This window comes from Sus scrofa, chromosome 11, assembly GCF_000003025.6.
Source record: "Sus scrofa isolate TJ Tabasco breed Duroc chromosome 11, Sscrofa11.1, whole genome shotgun sequence".
In the NCBI taxonomy this organism is placed as follows: Eukaryota; Metazoa; Chordata; class Mammalia; order Artiodactyla; family Suidae; genus Sus; species Sus scrofa.
In genome coordinates, this window is record NC_010453.5 from 22,278,323 (window position 1) to 22,293,950 (window position 15,628).

General features: G+C 39.9%; 2 protein-coding genes across 2 annotated transcripts in view; one reads left to right on the forward strand and one right to left on the reverse strand.

The window, feature by feature from the left end:
• NUFIP1 (NUFIP1, FMR1 interacting protein 1) overlaps window positions 1-15,628 on the forward strand; it is a 35,268-nt gene that overhangs the window by 10,876 nt on the left and 8,764 nt on the right. Inside the window, exons 6-7 of the mRNA XM_001927425.5 lie at window positions 6,281-6,373; window positions 9,720-9,913. Coding sequence (XP_001927460.2) covers window positions 6,281-6,373; window positions 9,720-9,913 — 287 coding nt within the window. The remainder of the gene's footprint in view (window positions 1-6,280; window positions 6,374-9,719; window positions 9,914-15,628) is intronic.
• The window catches only part of LOC102159419, a 41,628-nt gene continuing 30,896 nt past the window's right edge, over window positions 4,897-15,628 (reverse strand). Inside the window, exon 3 of the mRNA XM_021065393.1 lies at window positions 4,897-6,112. The gene's annotated coding sequence lies outside the window, so the exon portion shown is untranslated. The remainder of the gene's footprint in view (window positions 6,113-15,628) is intronic.

A 15,628-nucleotide genomic window follows, 5' to 3' on the forward strand; every position in this document is an offset into this window, starting at 1 on the left:
TCCAGAAAATCACGCAGTTGAAGTGTGTGCCCTGCACGTGAATACTCAGCAGTGTTCACACACTTAAGGAATTGACTTGACCAGTGAGGTTAGGCAGTTCTTTCTCTTTGTGTTTGTTCTTTGTGTGTGTGTGTGCACGTGCAAAATTAGACGTCACAGTGCATTCATTTCTTGTTACATAGGTGACTGTGTAAAATAAGCTTTAAAAATAAATTTGGAAGTTCCCCGCAGCAATGCTGGAAGGTTAAGGATCCAGCATTGCCGCAGCCGTGGTGCAGGTTGAAACTGCGTTGCAGGTTCAGTCCATGGCCCAGGAACTTCACAGCCAAAAAGAAAAAAAAAAAAATTGTTTTAAATATAGAAAAATAAATTTGTTAAACTTATTTTATTTTAGCCAGCTAAAATGCCAGTGAAAAGAGAGTGCCTTAGAACTGGCAGTCAGGGTACTGTCATGTGAGCTTAACATATCTTTTCTGATTATTCCCACATTACTTACTCATAGGAGCTCTTTGTCCTAGCCAGAATTTTTTTTTTTTTTTTAATATTCCAGCAGGTTTTCTGAACTTTGAGCCTCAGTTTTGATCTTGTTACTGCTTCTAGGAAATCTTACCTTCTCTATCCTTGAAGTTCTGCTCACTGCTTTAGTCCAGGTGACATCTTGCCAGACTAAAGTTTTGGGAACATTTTTCCTTATCTGCCTAGAGGAATATCTTGTCCTTCTTTGAGTATGGTATCCCCTCTGCCTCTTTAGCATAGATGCCCCTTAATATGGTCCTATTGATGAACATTTTTTTTTTTTTTTTATCTTTTTGCCATTTCTTGGGCTGCTCCCGTGGCATATGGTGTTCCCAGGCTAGGGGTCAAATCGGAGCTACAGCCACCGGCCTATGCCAGAGCCACAGCAACACGGGATCCGAGCCGCGTCTGCAACCCACACCACAGCTCACGGCAACGCCGGATCGTTAACCCACTGAGCAAGGGCAGGGATGGAACCCGCAACCTCATGGTTCCTAGTCGGATTCGTCAACCACTGAGCCACGACGGGAACTCCATGATGAGCATTTTTGCTCATGTGTCTTTTTTAAAAAATAATTTACAAGCTTTAGAAATGCACGAACCAGAGTTCCCATTGTGGTGCAGCAGAAACGAATCCGACAAGGAACCGTGAAGTTGCAGGTTCGATCCCCGGCCTCGCTCAGTGGGTTAAGGATCCGGAGTTGCCGTGAGCTGTGGTATAGGTCGCAGATGCAGCTTGGATCTGGCGTTGCTATGGCTCTGGCGTAGGCTGGCATCTGTGGCTCCAATTAGACCCCCCCAGCCTGGGAACCTCCATATGCCATGAGTGCAGCCCTCAAAAAGTCAAAAGACAAAAAAAAAAAAAAAAAAAAGAAAAAAAGAAATACGTGAACCATGGGTTATGTGACTGTTTATGTCCCATGATGCCATAAAAATAGGGGATGCTTACAAATGTTGATATGTAAATAGAGCTAGAAATATTTTTATTATAAATGTACTTCTGTTTTGTTACACACAAGTGGGTAAAGAAATCTTGCTGAGGTTCATATTTGTATTTGTTTTAAATTATACCTTTGTCATTTTTCAAGAAATTGGACAGAAATGTGCTAATCTGATGAGTGACCATAATTGGAATTTGGTTAATATAACTAATGGTACTCAAACTGATGTGGTTTTGAACAATAAATTCTCACCACATAGGACACATCATCACCAAAACAAACCAAATTGATCTGTATTTGAATGCATTACTTTCTACAATAGGTATCTTCATATGAAGGTGAACTATGCCACCTTGTGGTTTTGTGCAACAAATGCTTTTAAAGGAAAAAAAATTCAACTGGCAAGAGAAACTTGAGGAATATTAACATTTGAAGATACAAAGTAGCTTAGTAGCATGTATTTTTATAAAGTCCGGGGTAGAAGACTAGTTTGGTTTTCTGATGTTATGGAGAAATCTCAGCCACCTTTAAATTTATGTTGATATATCTTTGAATAACTTCCTTACAAGTTTAGCTTGAAATTCCAGGTAAGCATTCAGTATTTGAAAAGGCAAAGATTGTATTATTTGTGGCCAGAGTCACTGAAAACAGACAGGAGTAGACTCTTGCCTTTGAGACCCTCACTGTAGTGGGAGATGTAGAGAAAATAGCTGTGAGGTGGCCATGAGACCACAGGCAGCTGAAGTGTTAATTTTCGCAGTATCTGGTCAGGGGATACGGGGTATCTTTGGAAGCAGAGCAGTCAGTTCATTTTGTAAGACTTCTTGTAAGAGGGCTAGTACCAGCCTTACCCACCCCACCCACAATTTATTTTAAGGGTTAAATTATACATACAGTAAAATGTATTTTTTTAATGAGTAGTTCTGATGAATATACATAATTGTGTTTAATTTAAAAATTTAAGACTTTCCACTGATAACCTGCAAAAACAAAAACCAAAGCCAGAAAAGCCACTCCCCCTCAAAAAATCAAAAACCCAGCCGAAAAACTCAAAAGTGATTTTTTTTTAATGGCTGCGCCCGTGGCGTGTGGAAGTTCCCTGGCCAGGGACTGAATCCAAGCTGCAACTGCAGGCCTATACCACAGCCACATCAATACCAGGTCCAAGCCACATCTGCGACCTAACCCACTGAGCAAGGCCAGGGATCAAACCTGCATCTTCATGGACACTATGTCCAACTCTTAACCCACTGAGCCACATCGGGAACTCCCAAAAGTGACTCCCTCCCCCCAAAGTGATTCTTAATTCCTGTCTTATTAGGTATAAATGCTGTATGATTTGGCCTGAGGGAAAGTGGGTGGGAGAGGTTTGTTTCTAAAACCTCAGTTTTAGAGATAGTGAAACATACTTCATAGCAGATAGGGAGTCCACTAGGTGGAGTAGTTTTGTGAACTTAACTTCAGTAGTTACTGTGGCTCTGAGGAAACCCTGTATAATTGTGTCCCTGTTTCTTTCAGAATTCCACCAGAGGGGTATATTCCTAAAGAATGCCACATCTTTTTGAGGTTCAAAAAGACTTTGAAATAAAAATGCAGTGCTATAGCCTGTGTTGAAACAGTTGTGGTTCGGTGAGAGTAAAGAGGGATTGGGTTTTTCTAGAGAACAGACTTAGGGGAAAAGCCAATGAATGGGTGGTGATTTGAGGATAAGGAAAGAGGAAGACGTAGCCAGGAAGGAAATGTGCTAAGATAGTGGTTGGTTCCGTGTGGCCCAGTTATTGACTCTGGGACTTAAGGCTTGTCCCTCGAGGCTTAAAGTTTAGGCAAGGGGACGGCAAAGAGGAGATGAGAAATGAAAGAGAAGAGAGAAAGAAAAATAGCATATGGTTTCAGGGCCAATCTCTTTTGGGGTGCTGGAGAAAGATGGAGGTAGAGAGAAAAGCAATTTTAGGAGGTAAAAATAGAGAAACCAACTGTGAAAGTACCACTTTATAGCTTCCTAACCTCTGTTCTCTATCAGGAGATAGTGAGCTAAGTTTTACTGGTGTGTAGTTGTGCAGTATAAGACAATTGGTGATTTTTTTTCAACAGTTTGCTTTGGATTTATCTACTTTAGAAACCTGACCTGGGCCCTTTATCAAAGATCCAGACTTTTCCTTATTCTTGAAGGGGCTTCCTGGTTATTGTTGTATGAGTGACTAAGTTGTGTTTCCCTTTGGGGGGGAGTAATTTGCTTTCTAGCAGCCTTGTGTACTCTGGTTTTTGTCTCTAGGTTCTGTATAAATAAGAATGGTATGCCTTTTGGAAGATTTTATTAATTTAAGCACTGAAAAATAGAATCTTTTTTTTTTTTCTTTTTATGGCCGCATTCACAGCATATGGAAGTTTCTGGGCTAGGAGTCAAATCAGAGCTGCAGCCTCCTGCCTACACCACAGCCACAGCAATGTGGGATCCTAGCCGCATCTGCAACCAGTGCTGCAGCTTAGAGCAATGCCGGATCCTTAACCCATTGAGTGAGGCCAGGGATTGAACCTGCCTCCTTATGGATAGATACAATGTCAGGTTCTTAATCCATTGAGTCACAATGGGAACTCTGTAAAATAGAATCTTATAACTTTGGCAGGGATATAAAGATCCCTTAGCTTTAGGAAAGTGATACCTATAATCAGCCAGAAGGAAAAAGTGAGCTGCTTTGGAGACTTCCATCAAAGGAGTTCTCACAATATCCTGATATCTCGTTTAAGGAATTCTTTCTCACATCTCACCTAAAATCCACTTGCTATGACAGACGTTTCTATTCCTTACCATTGAGAAGCAGTTACAGAATGTGTGCTTGTTTATAGATGAGACAGTGAAGGACCAAGTATTTCATGTTTAGCATATGGCCCAACATATTAAGGGCTGGCCTGCAATACTCAGAAGAAAAAATGTTAAAGAAACACAAGTAGTAAGAATAAGTGAATTTCAGAGAAGTGAAGGGTGTTGAGTAGCTGTGAGTTACACGTCTAGACACTGTGGGGCCTGTGAAAGTCATCACCTTTTTTCTCATCATTTCCACTTCTGTGTAGTCTGTCTTCAGATTGCCAACAGCTGGCTGCCATCTTCTCCATCAGATCGTTTATTGTCACTTCTCTTCCTCTTTTAAAGGTTGCAAATAGTTCCAGATCCTTTCATCTTTCCTCAGAGGTTTTATTTTTCATCCTGTTAATCATCTTTGAGTCTCTTCTGAACCCCTTCCAAGTTTTATTTTCCCTCAGCATTCCTTTTCAGTTTAGCAGTACAAAACTGGACGTGGTGCCCTGAGAGTTTCTGATCACTTTTGAGTATCATGAGGGGATGATTTCACACTCATACCTGTGCCAGACTCCATCTCATATAACCTAGATTATGTTTCCTTTCCAAAAGCGTAGTCATGTGGTGCTGACTGGCTGTCAGATTTTTATCTCCCGTGACCTTGATCGTTTCGTCTTATGTTTATTTATAGCTTGTACATTAATCATCTTTTATTTATGGAGTTTATTTTTCTTGGCTGGATAATGGCTTTGCACTGTTCTCATTGAAATTCATTGCCTTTTTTTCTGATTACTTCACCTCTTACTCAATGTCATTTCCATTCTCATCTTCCAGTGTGTCCATGGGCTTCATGTTGTCTGTGCTATCCAAATCAGTGATGCAGATGTTAAAAAAAAGACGAGGGTGGAAACAGTGTCCTCGAAACAATGGCAGAACATGCTTTGTTGATGTTTCTCAAACTTTCCTCTGGTGAGCAGCCAGGCTGAGTGGTAGAGAGCTGTGTCCCCCCGCCCCCATGCCTTTTATGCTTGTAGGATCTGATGCTCTCACCACCGAAGTTTGGTGTCTCCATCTCCACACACCTGTGCGAAGGAACAAAGAAAGCTTTGTCAGAGCAATTCATCTTGCACATTGCTGTCAGATTTAATCTTACCCACTGCCTCCTTCATATCTCTCCCTGTTGATAACTTTCAGTGGCTCCCCATTGCCGCCAAATTGTATATAAGCTTTCTGGTTTGGCATTCAAGGCCATTTTGGCCCCAGCCTCCCTTGCTGATCTGATTGCCTATAACTATATGTCTCTTAGAAAACAAACCATTTGCCATTCCTTGGATATCTCACGCTTTCCGAGGCCTTGGTTTGTCTACACGCTGTTTGCTTTGCCTGGAACACCCTGAAACTTTTCCATCTTATTTCTGTCTGTTAAGACCATTTAAGGCCAGCGCTTTTCATGTTCCTTTGTGGCTATATCCATCTAGATAGGATCTTTCCTTCCCATCCTCCCATCTTTCTACTCCTTGGGTTGCTTATTATATTTTGCCCTTTATTACAGCTGTTCTTCAGAAATAACTGTCCTTCTTTTTATGCTTCTTGCTAGACTGTACCATTTTTGAGGACTGTTTCTTCCTTAGTAACTCTGGATGTACCTACTAGTATGTATTTGCATAAGTACAAGTAAAAAAATACATTTTCTTATAATGTTTATGGGTATGTGCCAAATAAATGAACTACACCACTTGATATGACATTTGATTTGAATTCTGCTGTAAGCTCCTTACCTGGTAACAGACTGGTAGCAAAGTTAGTGGACTGGCAGCTGTTCTATGCTTTGAGTAGCATCATTGTAGCCTGCTTTTTCACCCTTAAAAAGGGATGAATTAAAAGTTCATAGAAAGAATTAAAAGTTTTTATCAATTTATTGTATTAGTCATCAGGTAAACAAAAATGGTTAAAGCAGTAACTGCTTGATTGCATAATTACAGCTGGCCTCTAAAAGCCCTTTTAAAATGCACTTCTTTTTGTTGTCTAGAAACTACCCAACTCTGGCTAATATCGAAAGGAAGAAAAAGTTAAAACTTGAAAAGGAAAAGAGTGGAGCAGTGTTGACAACAACGCAATATGGGTAAGTTCCTTAAAATTGCTTGCGGCCTTCATGCTTACTTTATTTTATGTATTTATTTATTTATTTTCATCTTTTGAGGGCTGTGCCTGCGGCATATGGAGGTTCCCAGGCTAGGGGTGTATGTAATCGGAGCTGCAGCAGTCAGCCTACACCACAGCCACAGCAACACTGGATCCTTAACCCACTGAGCAAGGCCAGGGATTGAACCTGCAACCTCATGGTTCCTAGTCAGATTCATTTCCACTACGCCACGACAGGAACTCTCTTCATGCTTATTTTATGAATATATGTACTCAAAAATAGTAATAAAAAAGAGCATATACCAAAATCCTAAAACCTCTATACTTCCAATTCTAGAATATTTGCTTTTCTAAGTTTTTTACTTAAATTTTTTGAAAATTGTATTTTAAATTTTAAAATAAGCAATTCTCTGTATTCATGGGTTTTCAAAAAGATTTAGAGTAACAAATCTTTTCTGTCTTTGTCTCCTAGCTAAATAGTTCTTCTCCCCAGAGGCAACCCATTTTACTCTTCTAGAGATATTTCATTTGTATACAGCATATAAATAATAGTGTATTTTTTCACCAATCTTTTATTAATAAAAAGTTATCATTGTTGCTCTATATATCCTTTTTTTTTTTTTTTTAAGGCAAGAAGATTTATTAAGATAGGACGCTTGTGAGAGGTGCAAGTGGGCAGGCATGGATGCTCTGCCTGTATATACATTTTACACATGTGCAGTTATTTCTGAGGATGGAGTCCTAGGATTGGATTTGCTGAGTCAAAGACACATGTGTATTTGTAATACCAATAGCTAATTGCTAAATACCTATCATAGGAGCTATCCTAGTTTACTCTCCCACCAGAATATATGAGACACCCCATTTTCCCTCATCCCTCACCTTCAAAGAAATTTTTCCATTGTATTTTTTTTGTTTTTTTGTTTTTGTTTTGTTTTGCCATTTCTTGGGCCGCTCCTGCGGCATATGGAGGTTCCCGGGCTAGGGGTCAAATCGGAGCTGTAGCTGCCAGCCTACACCAGAGCCACAGCAATGCAGGATCCGAGCCGTGTCTGCAACCTACACCACAGCTCACGGCAACGCCAGAACCTTGACCCACTGAGCAAGGGCAGGGATCGAACCCGCAACCTCATGGTTCCTAGTCAGATTTGTTAACCACTGCGCCACGACGGGAACTCCTCCATTGTATTTTGTATTGAAGTGTACAACTCGATGAATTTATACACACTCACATAACTATATACCCAGGTAATCTAGCTAATCTCACTTCCACATAGATTAATCACATCTTCACATCTCAACACTTTCTCTCTTAGGCCTCCCTAGTTCAGTTCCTCCCCATAAAGATAAACTCTTTTCTTAGTTCCATCATCATAGACTTATTTTAACGTTCTTAGAACCTTGTATAAGTGGGATCATGTATGTCTTCTTTGGTTTATAATTTCTGTGGCTCAAAATTATGAGATTCATCCATATTGTTGCTATATAGAACTCAGTTGTGAAAATATATTCATGTTACTATTGGACATTTGGGTTGTTCCCAGTTTGGGCTATTACGAATAAAACTGCTGTGAACATTCTTTTAAGTGCCTTTTGTGGACATAGGTACTTGTTTACACACACACCAGGTCATACTATATGTTTAGGTACAATAGATACAGCCAAACGGTTTTCTAAAATGGTTGTACTAATTTATACTCCTTTTGACTCCATCTCATTGCTTTGTGTCCTGGTCAGTGCATGCTATTTTACACCTTTCCTCATGTTATATACCATTTTGGTCATGACTAATGATGTTGAACATCTTTTTTTTTTTTTTTTGGCCATGCCCATAGCATGAGAAAGTTCCCAGGCCAGGGACTGAACCTGAGCCATATCAGTGACAACTCCTTAACCACTAGGACACCAGGGAACTCCAGTGTTGGACATCTTTTATATGCTTGTCATTTTGATATTCACTTATGAAGTGCCAGTTCAAGTCTTTGACCAGTTTTTAATTGGGTTTCTTTTCTTGATTTGTAGCACTTATTTACATAGATACAAATCCTTTTTTGCATAAAGTATAGGTAGTACAGATATAGTCTTGCAGTTTGTGACTTACATTTTTACTTTTTTTCCCATACAATAGTGTTAATTGCTCAGATATCTGGGGTCATTTGGGGGTTATATGCTGATCTTGACAAGGCTTAGTCACATTTGAGGGTTGGTTAGCTGGTGGTTGGTGTGCCTCTATAGTTACCCTTTCTGGTATTCTTCATCCATCTTTCCATCTGGTACCATTTTCCTTTTGCCTAAAAGACTTCCTTTAACATTTCTTGTAGTGAGGGTCTGTCTGAGATGACTTCTTTCAGCTTTGTGTCTGAAAAGGTCTAGATATTTTACCTTCCTTTTGAAAGACATTTCTGCTAGATACTCAATTCTAGGTTCACAGTTCTAAAAAAATTTATAGTACTTTAAAGATACTGCCCCATTGTCTTATCATTTGCACTGTTTCCACTGAGAAATCTGCTGTCATTGTTACCTCATTCCTCTATACAAAATGCCTTTTATGTCTGGTTGCTTTTAAGATTTTATCATTGGCTTAGAGCAATTTGATTATTATGTGCTTTAGTATTTTTTACCTTTTATTATTGTCCATTGAGAACCTTTTTTAAATTGTCTTTTTTTTTTTCCCTGACACTTAGTTTACATCAGTATATGTTTACATAACTATTTGTTTTCCTCCTAAGAGTATTTACTGCAGTGGTTGTGAAGGCACTTAATTTGAGCTAGCTGTGAGATTGTGCTTGGTCTGTATATAATCTTGACATTTATCCTCCTATAACTTGAAGAGAATAGTACCTATCTACTTTATTTCAAGGATTTGTCATGAAGATCTAACAAGAAGCAAGATAACATATTTGTAAACACTTCAGTAACTTTAAATCTCCTTAAAACTAAGTAAACAAGAGTTAACACTCTTTGTAAAGTCTAAGGAACACTTTAATAAATAATAGGAATGAAGGAATGCTGCCAACTAAATTCACCTGTTATTCATTGTACAATATCACCCGATTTCAGAGGGATTAAAACATAGGAGGAAATATGGGTCTTGGAATTGATAAAGTATGATATCTTGTGGTGTGATATCCTTTTAAAATTCTTCCATAAAGTTTTTTGTCTTTGGAAGCCATTGAATTTCTTTTATTCTGGTCTCTTTAATGTACTAGGCTGTAAATGATTGATTTGATAGCCAAGTTTCTTTTGCATTGAGTAGTCTTTTTCAGATTTTTCTTAAAACGTCAGTACTTTCTACATTAAGAATTGCATTTTTCTTATTACTCTAGCAAGATGAAGGGTATGGCCAGACATTCACAGATGGCAAAGATCAGAAGTCCTGGCAAACATCACAGATGGAAAAATGGCCATCCTGACCAGAGAGCAGCCACTGGGTCAGGCAATCACTTGTGTGATTCAAAGCCCGAAGGTCCACCTGAGGCAAATTCAGACCCTCTCGGTGTTTTGGTAAACAGTGATTCTGGTAAGCTAAACAGGTTTTCCTGTATGTTTTAAGTGTATAGACAGTGATGCTGAAGTTTGTTCTTCACATCCTTGTTTGTGGAAGGTTTAATGGCAAATATGTAAAAAGATAGAATGATGCTTTTGTTTTTTAATCAGAATGTCTTCTCAAAAACCTTATTTTAAGAATTTTGTTTTCAGAGTTCCAGTTGTGGCTCAGCAGGTTAAGAACCCAATTAGTATCCATGAAGATGCAGGTTCGATCCCTGGCCTTGCTCAGTGGGTTAAGAATCCAGCATTGCTGTGAGCTGTGGTGTAGATCACAGATGCAGCGTGGATCCTGCATTGCTTTGGCTGTGTGTAGGCTGGCCGCTGCGGCTCCAGTTCAGCCTCTAGCCTGGGAACTTCCCTATGCCCCAGGTGGAGGCCTAAAAAGTAAACATTTTTTTAAGAAAAGAATTTTTTTTTTTTTCTGGAGTTCCCACTGTGGTGCCATGGGTTAATGATCCAGTGTTGTCGCTGCAGTGACTCGGGTTGCTGCTGAGGCCTGGGTTTAGTTTCTGGCCTGGTAAAATGGGTTAAGGATCTGGCATTGCTGCAGCTGTGGCTCGGATTCTATCCCTAGTCCAGGAACTTCCATATGCTGCAGGTGTGGCAAAAAAAAAAAAAATTTCTGAATCTTGAATGAATGCATTGAGGCAGGCAGAATGTGGGAGAATGATTATATTTATTGGATAATTTCCATAATATCATATAATCCTGGAAATTTTCTTAAGGTTGCTTTAAGTATATTGATGCTGTGGATTCAAATTTACACAATTATGTGAATTTTCCCCACATGTGGAAAGCAGAAACGTGAAAAGTGAAAATGTTTATGTAAATATTTTACCACCTTTCCCTCTCTTAACAATGTGAGGCTTTATCCAATTGCTTGTGCTTCCTCTTCTGCAGAGTGGTGTTATTAGTGAGTGGACTTAGGTTTAGTTATAGGTTTGCTTGTAGGCTCTGCTCAGCTTGGGAGATAGTGGCTTCTGTGCTAATCACATGGCAAGTTACTGAACTTATGGGCGGAAAGAGATGGGGGATAACTACTTCACTGACTGTATCTGGATGGGGAAAGATCTTGGCAAAAGGGAATGTTGGGTTAAGAATGATAAGATACAGGAGTTCCCGTCGTGGCGCAGTGGTTAACGAATCCGACTAGGAACCATGAGGTTGCGGGTTCGATCCCTGCCCTTGCTCAGTGGGTTAACGATCCGGCGTTGCCGTGAGCTGTGGTGTAGGTTGCAGACGCGGCTCGGATCCCGTGTTGCTGTGGCTCTGGCGTAGGCCGGTGGCTACAGCTCCGATTCAACCCCTAGCCTGGGAACCTCCATATGCCGCGAGAGCGGCCCAAGAAATAGCAACAATAACAACAACAACAACAAAGACAAAAGACAAAAAAAAAAAAAAAAGAATGATAAGATACAATGTTGTAGGAATGTTGGAGAAAGTCCACATTCTTGAGACTAACCATCTGTGACCTTGATGATGAAATACAGCCTGTACCTACATATAAACTTTCATGTCATTAAAATACTTGAAATACAAATATGAAGACTACTGTTATATCATTAAGTTACTGTTTTGAAAATTATGTAATTCTTCACTTTATTCAGTTTTCTAAATGAACATTTGAAGGACTTTGTAATTTTTTTTCTTTTGTGGCTGCATCCATGTCTTGTGGAAGTTCCCAGGCTAGGGGTCAAATCCAAGCTATGGCTGAGGCCTGTGCCACAGCCACAGCCACAGCAATGTGGAATCTGAGCCGTATCTGCAACCTACACCACAGCTCTTGGCAACACCAGATCCCTAACCCACTGAGCAAGGCCAGGGATCAGACCTGTGTCCTCATAGATATTAGTCCAATTCGTTTCTGCTGCACCACAGTGGGACCTTCAGGACTTTGTAATGTTGAATAGTCTGTTTTTATATCATCAGCTTTGGCTGGGTAATTCTGTGTTCTCGTTTTTAAAGAAGTGTTTTGGTATGTGTCAGTATAGTAAAATGCCAGCAAAAAGATGATTATATCTTACTTCTATTTAAGCCTGTATCTAGGTCTCCAAGAGACATTTCAGACCTGAGAAACAGTAGTTAAATGTATTTCATACTCATGGTAGAAAACATTCAGTCTTTTCTAGGAGCAGTCAAAAGGAGAGATATCAAGTAATTTTGTTTTGCTTAATATTGAAACCCTTACCTGTTCTGAAGGTAAAGATGAAAATATAAGTCTTGAACATAAAAATCTTAAAAGTGGGATTCCTGGTGGCACACCAGGTTAAGGATCCAGTGTTGTCACGGCTGTGGCTCGGGTCATTTCTGTGGCCTAGGTTCAATCTCTGGCCTAGAAACTTATGCATGCAGCCAAAAAAATTGAAGAGCTCCCCATTTAAAAAATTTTGACCTTAAAATTTAGTACCTTATCCAGATATCAGCATTCACATTTAGACAAGGCAGTAGTTCTTAAGGATCTCTGTAGACCTTGTATCAGGCTTAGAAAAATCGTTTTCAAAGTGTCATTACGTGTGATGGCTCTGCAAAACATAACTGAGGGGGAATGAAATAGGAAAAGAGGTGTGCACTTTGTGTGATCTCCTAGCTCTCACCCCTGGAAAGGCAGTAAGTTTCATCAGCTTTGTGACACCCCTAGTAATGAGTACACCAATCACCCAGATTGTGGTTTTAACATATGTCTAAAAATCTTTGATATTCCTTACTCGAAGAGGTGGAGCTTAATTCACCTCCCCTTAAATGTGGGCTGGATTTAGTGACTTGTTTCTAGAAATAGAATAATGAAAGAGAAAAATAGTATCTTTATGGTGGAAAAACCAGGCAGGCTCAAAGTTAATGTGACTAGTAATAAGTCAGGTTGATATGGACCCCTGATATGATATGATAAGAAGGGCACTTTCTAAAATCCACAGCCTCAGTGTGATCATCAGAAAACATCAGACAAACTCAAGATGAGGGATAGTCTAAAATAACTGACTGATAGTCTTTAAAAGAGTCAGGTTTGTGAAAGGCAAGGAAATACTGAGAAATTGTCACAGATTTGGAGAAGACACATTAAGGAATCATGGTGCCTGAACATGATGTGGTATAGTGGATTGGATCCTGGAACAGAAAAAGAACATTAGTGGAGAAACTGGTGAGATTACAGTACAGCCTGTAGTTTAGGTAGCAGTATTATACCTGCGCTAGTTTGTTAGATGTGGTAAATGTGTCATGGTTATGTAAGATGTTAATACTATGGGGAGCTGGGTGAAGGGTATATTGGAAATTCTTGGTACTGTCTTTGCAACACTTGCGTAAATCTAAAGTTATTTCAAAACACAAAGACTGGGGGGAAAAGGGAGGCAGGAAAAGGATATGTAAGGCCAATTAAAGCCTTGTCCTCCATTTCTTGAATTGTGAGGAAACACTTTCCTCTAGATTTTATTTTCCTATGTTTTCTTCTATTTTCTGATTACAAAAGTAATACAGAAAAATGCCAGGAAGAAATCAAAAAGCATAAAATACAACCTACTTTCTTAACTTTTAGAGATAGTCACCATTCACATTTTGTTGTATATACTTCCAATATTTTCTTACACACAGTGTAAATGATTGTTAAAAATAAAAATGGGACCATGTTATTAAAAGATGAACGAATGTGCTTTGAACCCAGACAAAACCATCTTTCTGTTGTGGTGCCACATAATCTTTCTCTCTATCATTTTGCACCAGTTAACCTTTTTGAACTTGGCCTTAATTCATTCCTGCTGCAGTTTATTCTTCAAATATTTGTTGAGCACTTATGTACTGTTCTAGGCTCTGAGGATACAGTACAGAACAAAGCCAAACCCTTTCTCCCCTGTACGTTATGTTCTGTTTGAGAGAGCTACAGTAAATAAATATGAGTTGATATCCATCACGAAGATGAGTAGAGCTAAGGAAGAGAATAGAGAATGGCCACTGCAGAAAGGGGTGTGCTATTTTATGTAACCAGTAGAGGCATCTCTGATAAGGTGACATTAAGAAATTGGAGTGAAATTAGGAGCTGACACCTGAGGGGAGAGCTTTTGAAGCAGAGAAAGCAGCAAATCAAATGTGAACACCCCATGGTGGGAGCATGCTCTGTGTATTCAGGGAACAGCAAGACTGGAGTGGAGTAAGCTGGGAAGAAGGTAGTGAAGGACCAGCTCAAGTAGGGCCTTGCAGGAAGGAGAGGACTTGGGACTTCACTCTGAGGTTGAGCAGAGAGATGATGTGTTAAGGTAGAGAATGGGTTATCTTTGAGGAGGCCACTAGAGCTGTCCAGGTAAGAAATGTTGACTTGGACTAGAGTTGTAGTGAAGTCATGAGAAGGAGTACGATTCTGGATTTACTTTCAAAATGGGAGTTGACAGTATTTGTTGGTAGATTGGATATGGTTTTATCAAAGAGCCAAGAATAAAGGGTGATTGCTGGGTGTTGGCCTAACTGTTGAGAAGAGTTGACATTTATTGAGATGGAGACTCCTGGAGGGCATATTTGGAGTAGAAATCAAGTGCCTGTTTTTTGGACATGTTAACCTTGAAATGCCTGTTTGATATCTAAGTGGAAATGCTGAACAGGCAGTTAGATTTTTCTGGAAGTGTAGGGGAAAATTGAAGGCTGGAGGTATACATTTGTGATTCACCAGAATCTAGGTAGACCATTAAGATTTGAGATAAGATGAGATCCTAAGAGGTGGAGGAGGCATAAAGAGAAAAGGTTGCTGAGGATTGGACCTGGGGATGCTTAAGAATTTTGAAAGTTGGTCAGTGAGAATTTAGTAGGGAGACTAGGGAAGGAGAGCCAAGTGAAAGGGTTCTGGAAGCCAAGTGAAGGAAGTATTTTTTAAAGTAAAACATGACTACAGTTGGCCCTTGAAGAATTTGGGGGCAGTTAGAGGCACCAACCTTCCACGTGGTCGACAATTTAAATATAACCTATAGTCTGTCTTCCATGCAACGCGATTCCTCTGTATCCACAGTTCCACCCGCGATTCAACCAACCACAGATTGTGTAGTAGCATAGCTATTATTGAAAAATATATACAAGTAAGTGGACCCACGCACTTCAAACCTGTTCAAGGGTCAGCTATACCGTCAAATGTCATTAAGTTAAAAAAGATGAGCACCGGAGTTCTCATCGTGGCGCAGCGGAAACAAATCTGATTAGGAACCAAGAGGTTTCGGGTTCGATCCCTGGCCTCGCTCAATGGGTTAAGGATCTGGCGTTGCTGAGCTGGCATTGCTGTGGCTGTGGCGTAGTTTGCAGATGCAGCTCAGAGCTGGCATTGCTGTGGCTGTGGAGTAGGCCAGAAGCTACAGCTCCAATTAGGCCCTTAGCCTGGGAACCTCCATCTTCCTTCCATGGGTGCAGCCCGAAAAAGACAAAAGACAAAAAAAAAAAAAAAAAGATGAGCACTGAGAAATGATCTCTAGGTTTGGCAACGGAGGAATCAGGCGAACTTGGAAGAAAAAGTTGATGTGATGGGCCTGAAGGACAGATTGGAGTAGATTCTGGAAGTCTGTCAGATAGCCATAGGACCTTTCAGGGCAGATGGTTTTCCTGGTGAATCGTATAACGTAGTTGTTTGGGGTTTTGCTGTGAAAGGGAACAGAGAAGTGGGTATAGCTGGAACACATGTATTAGCATTATTCTTGATCATAGAGACATTTTGGTAGGATGG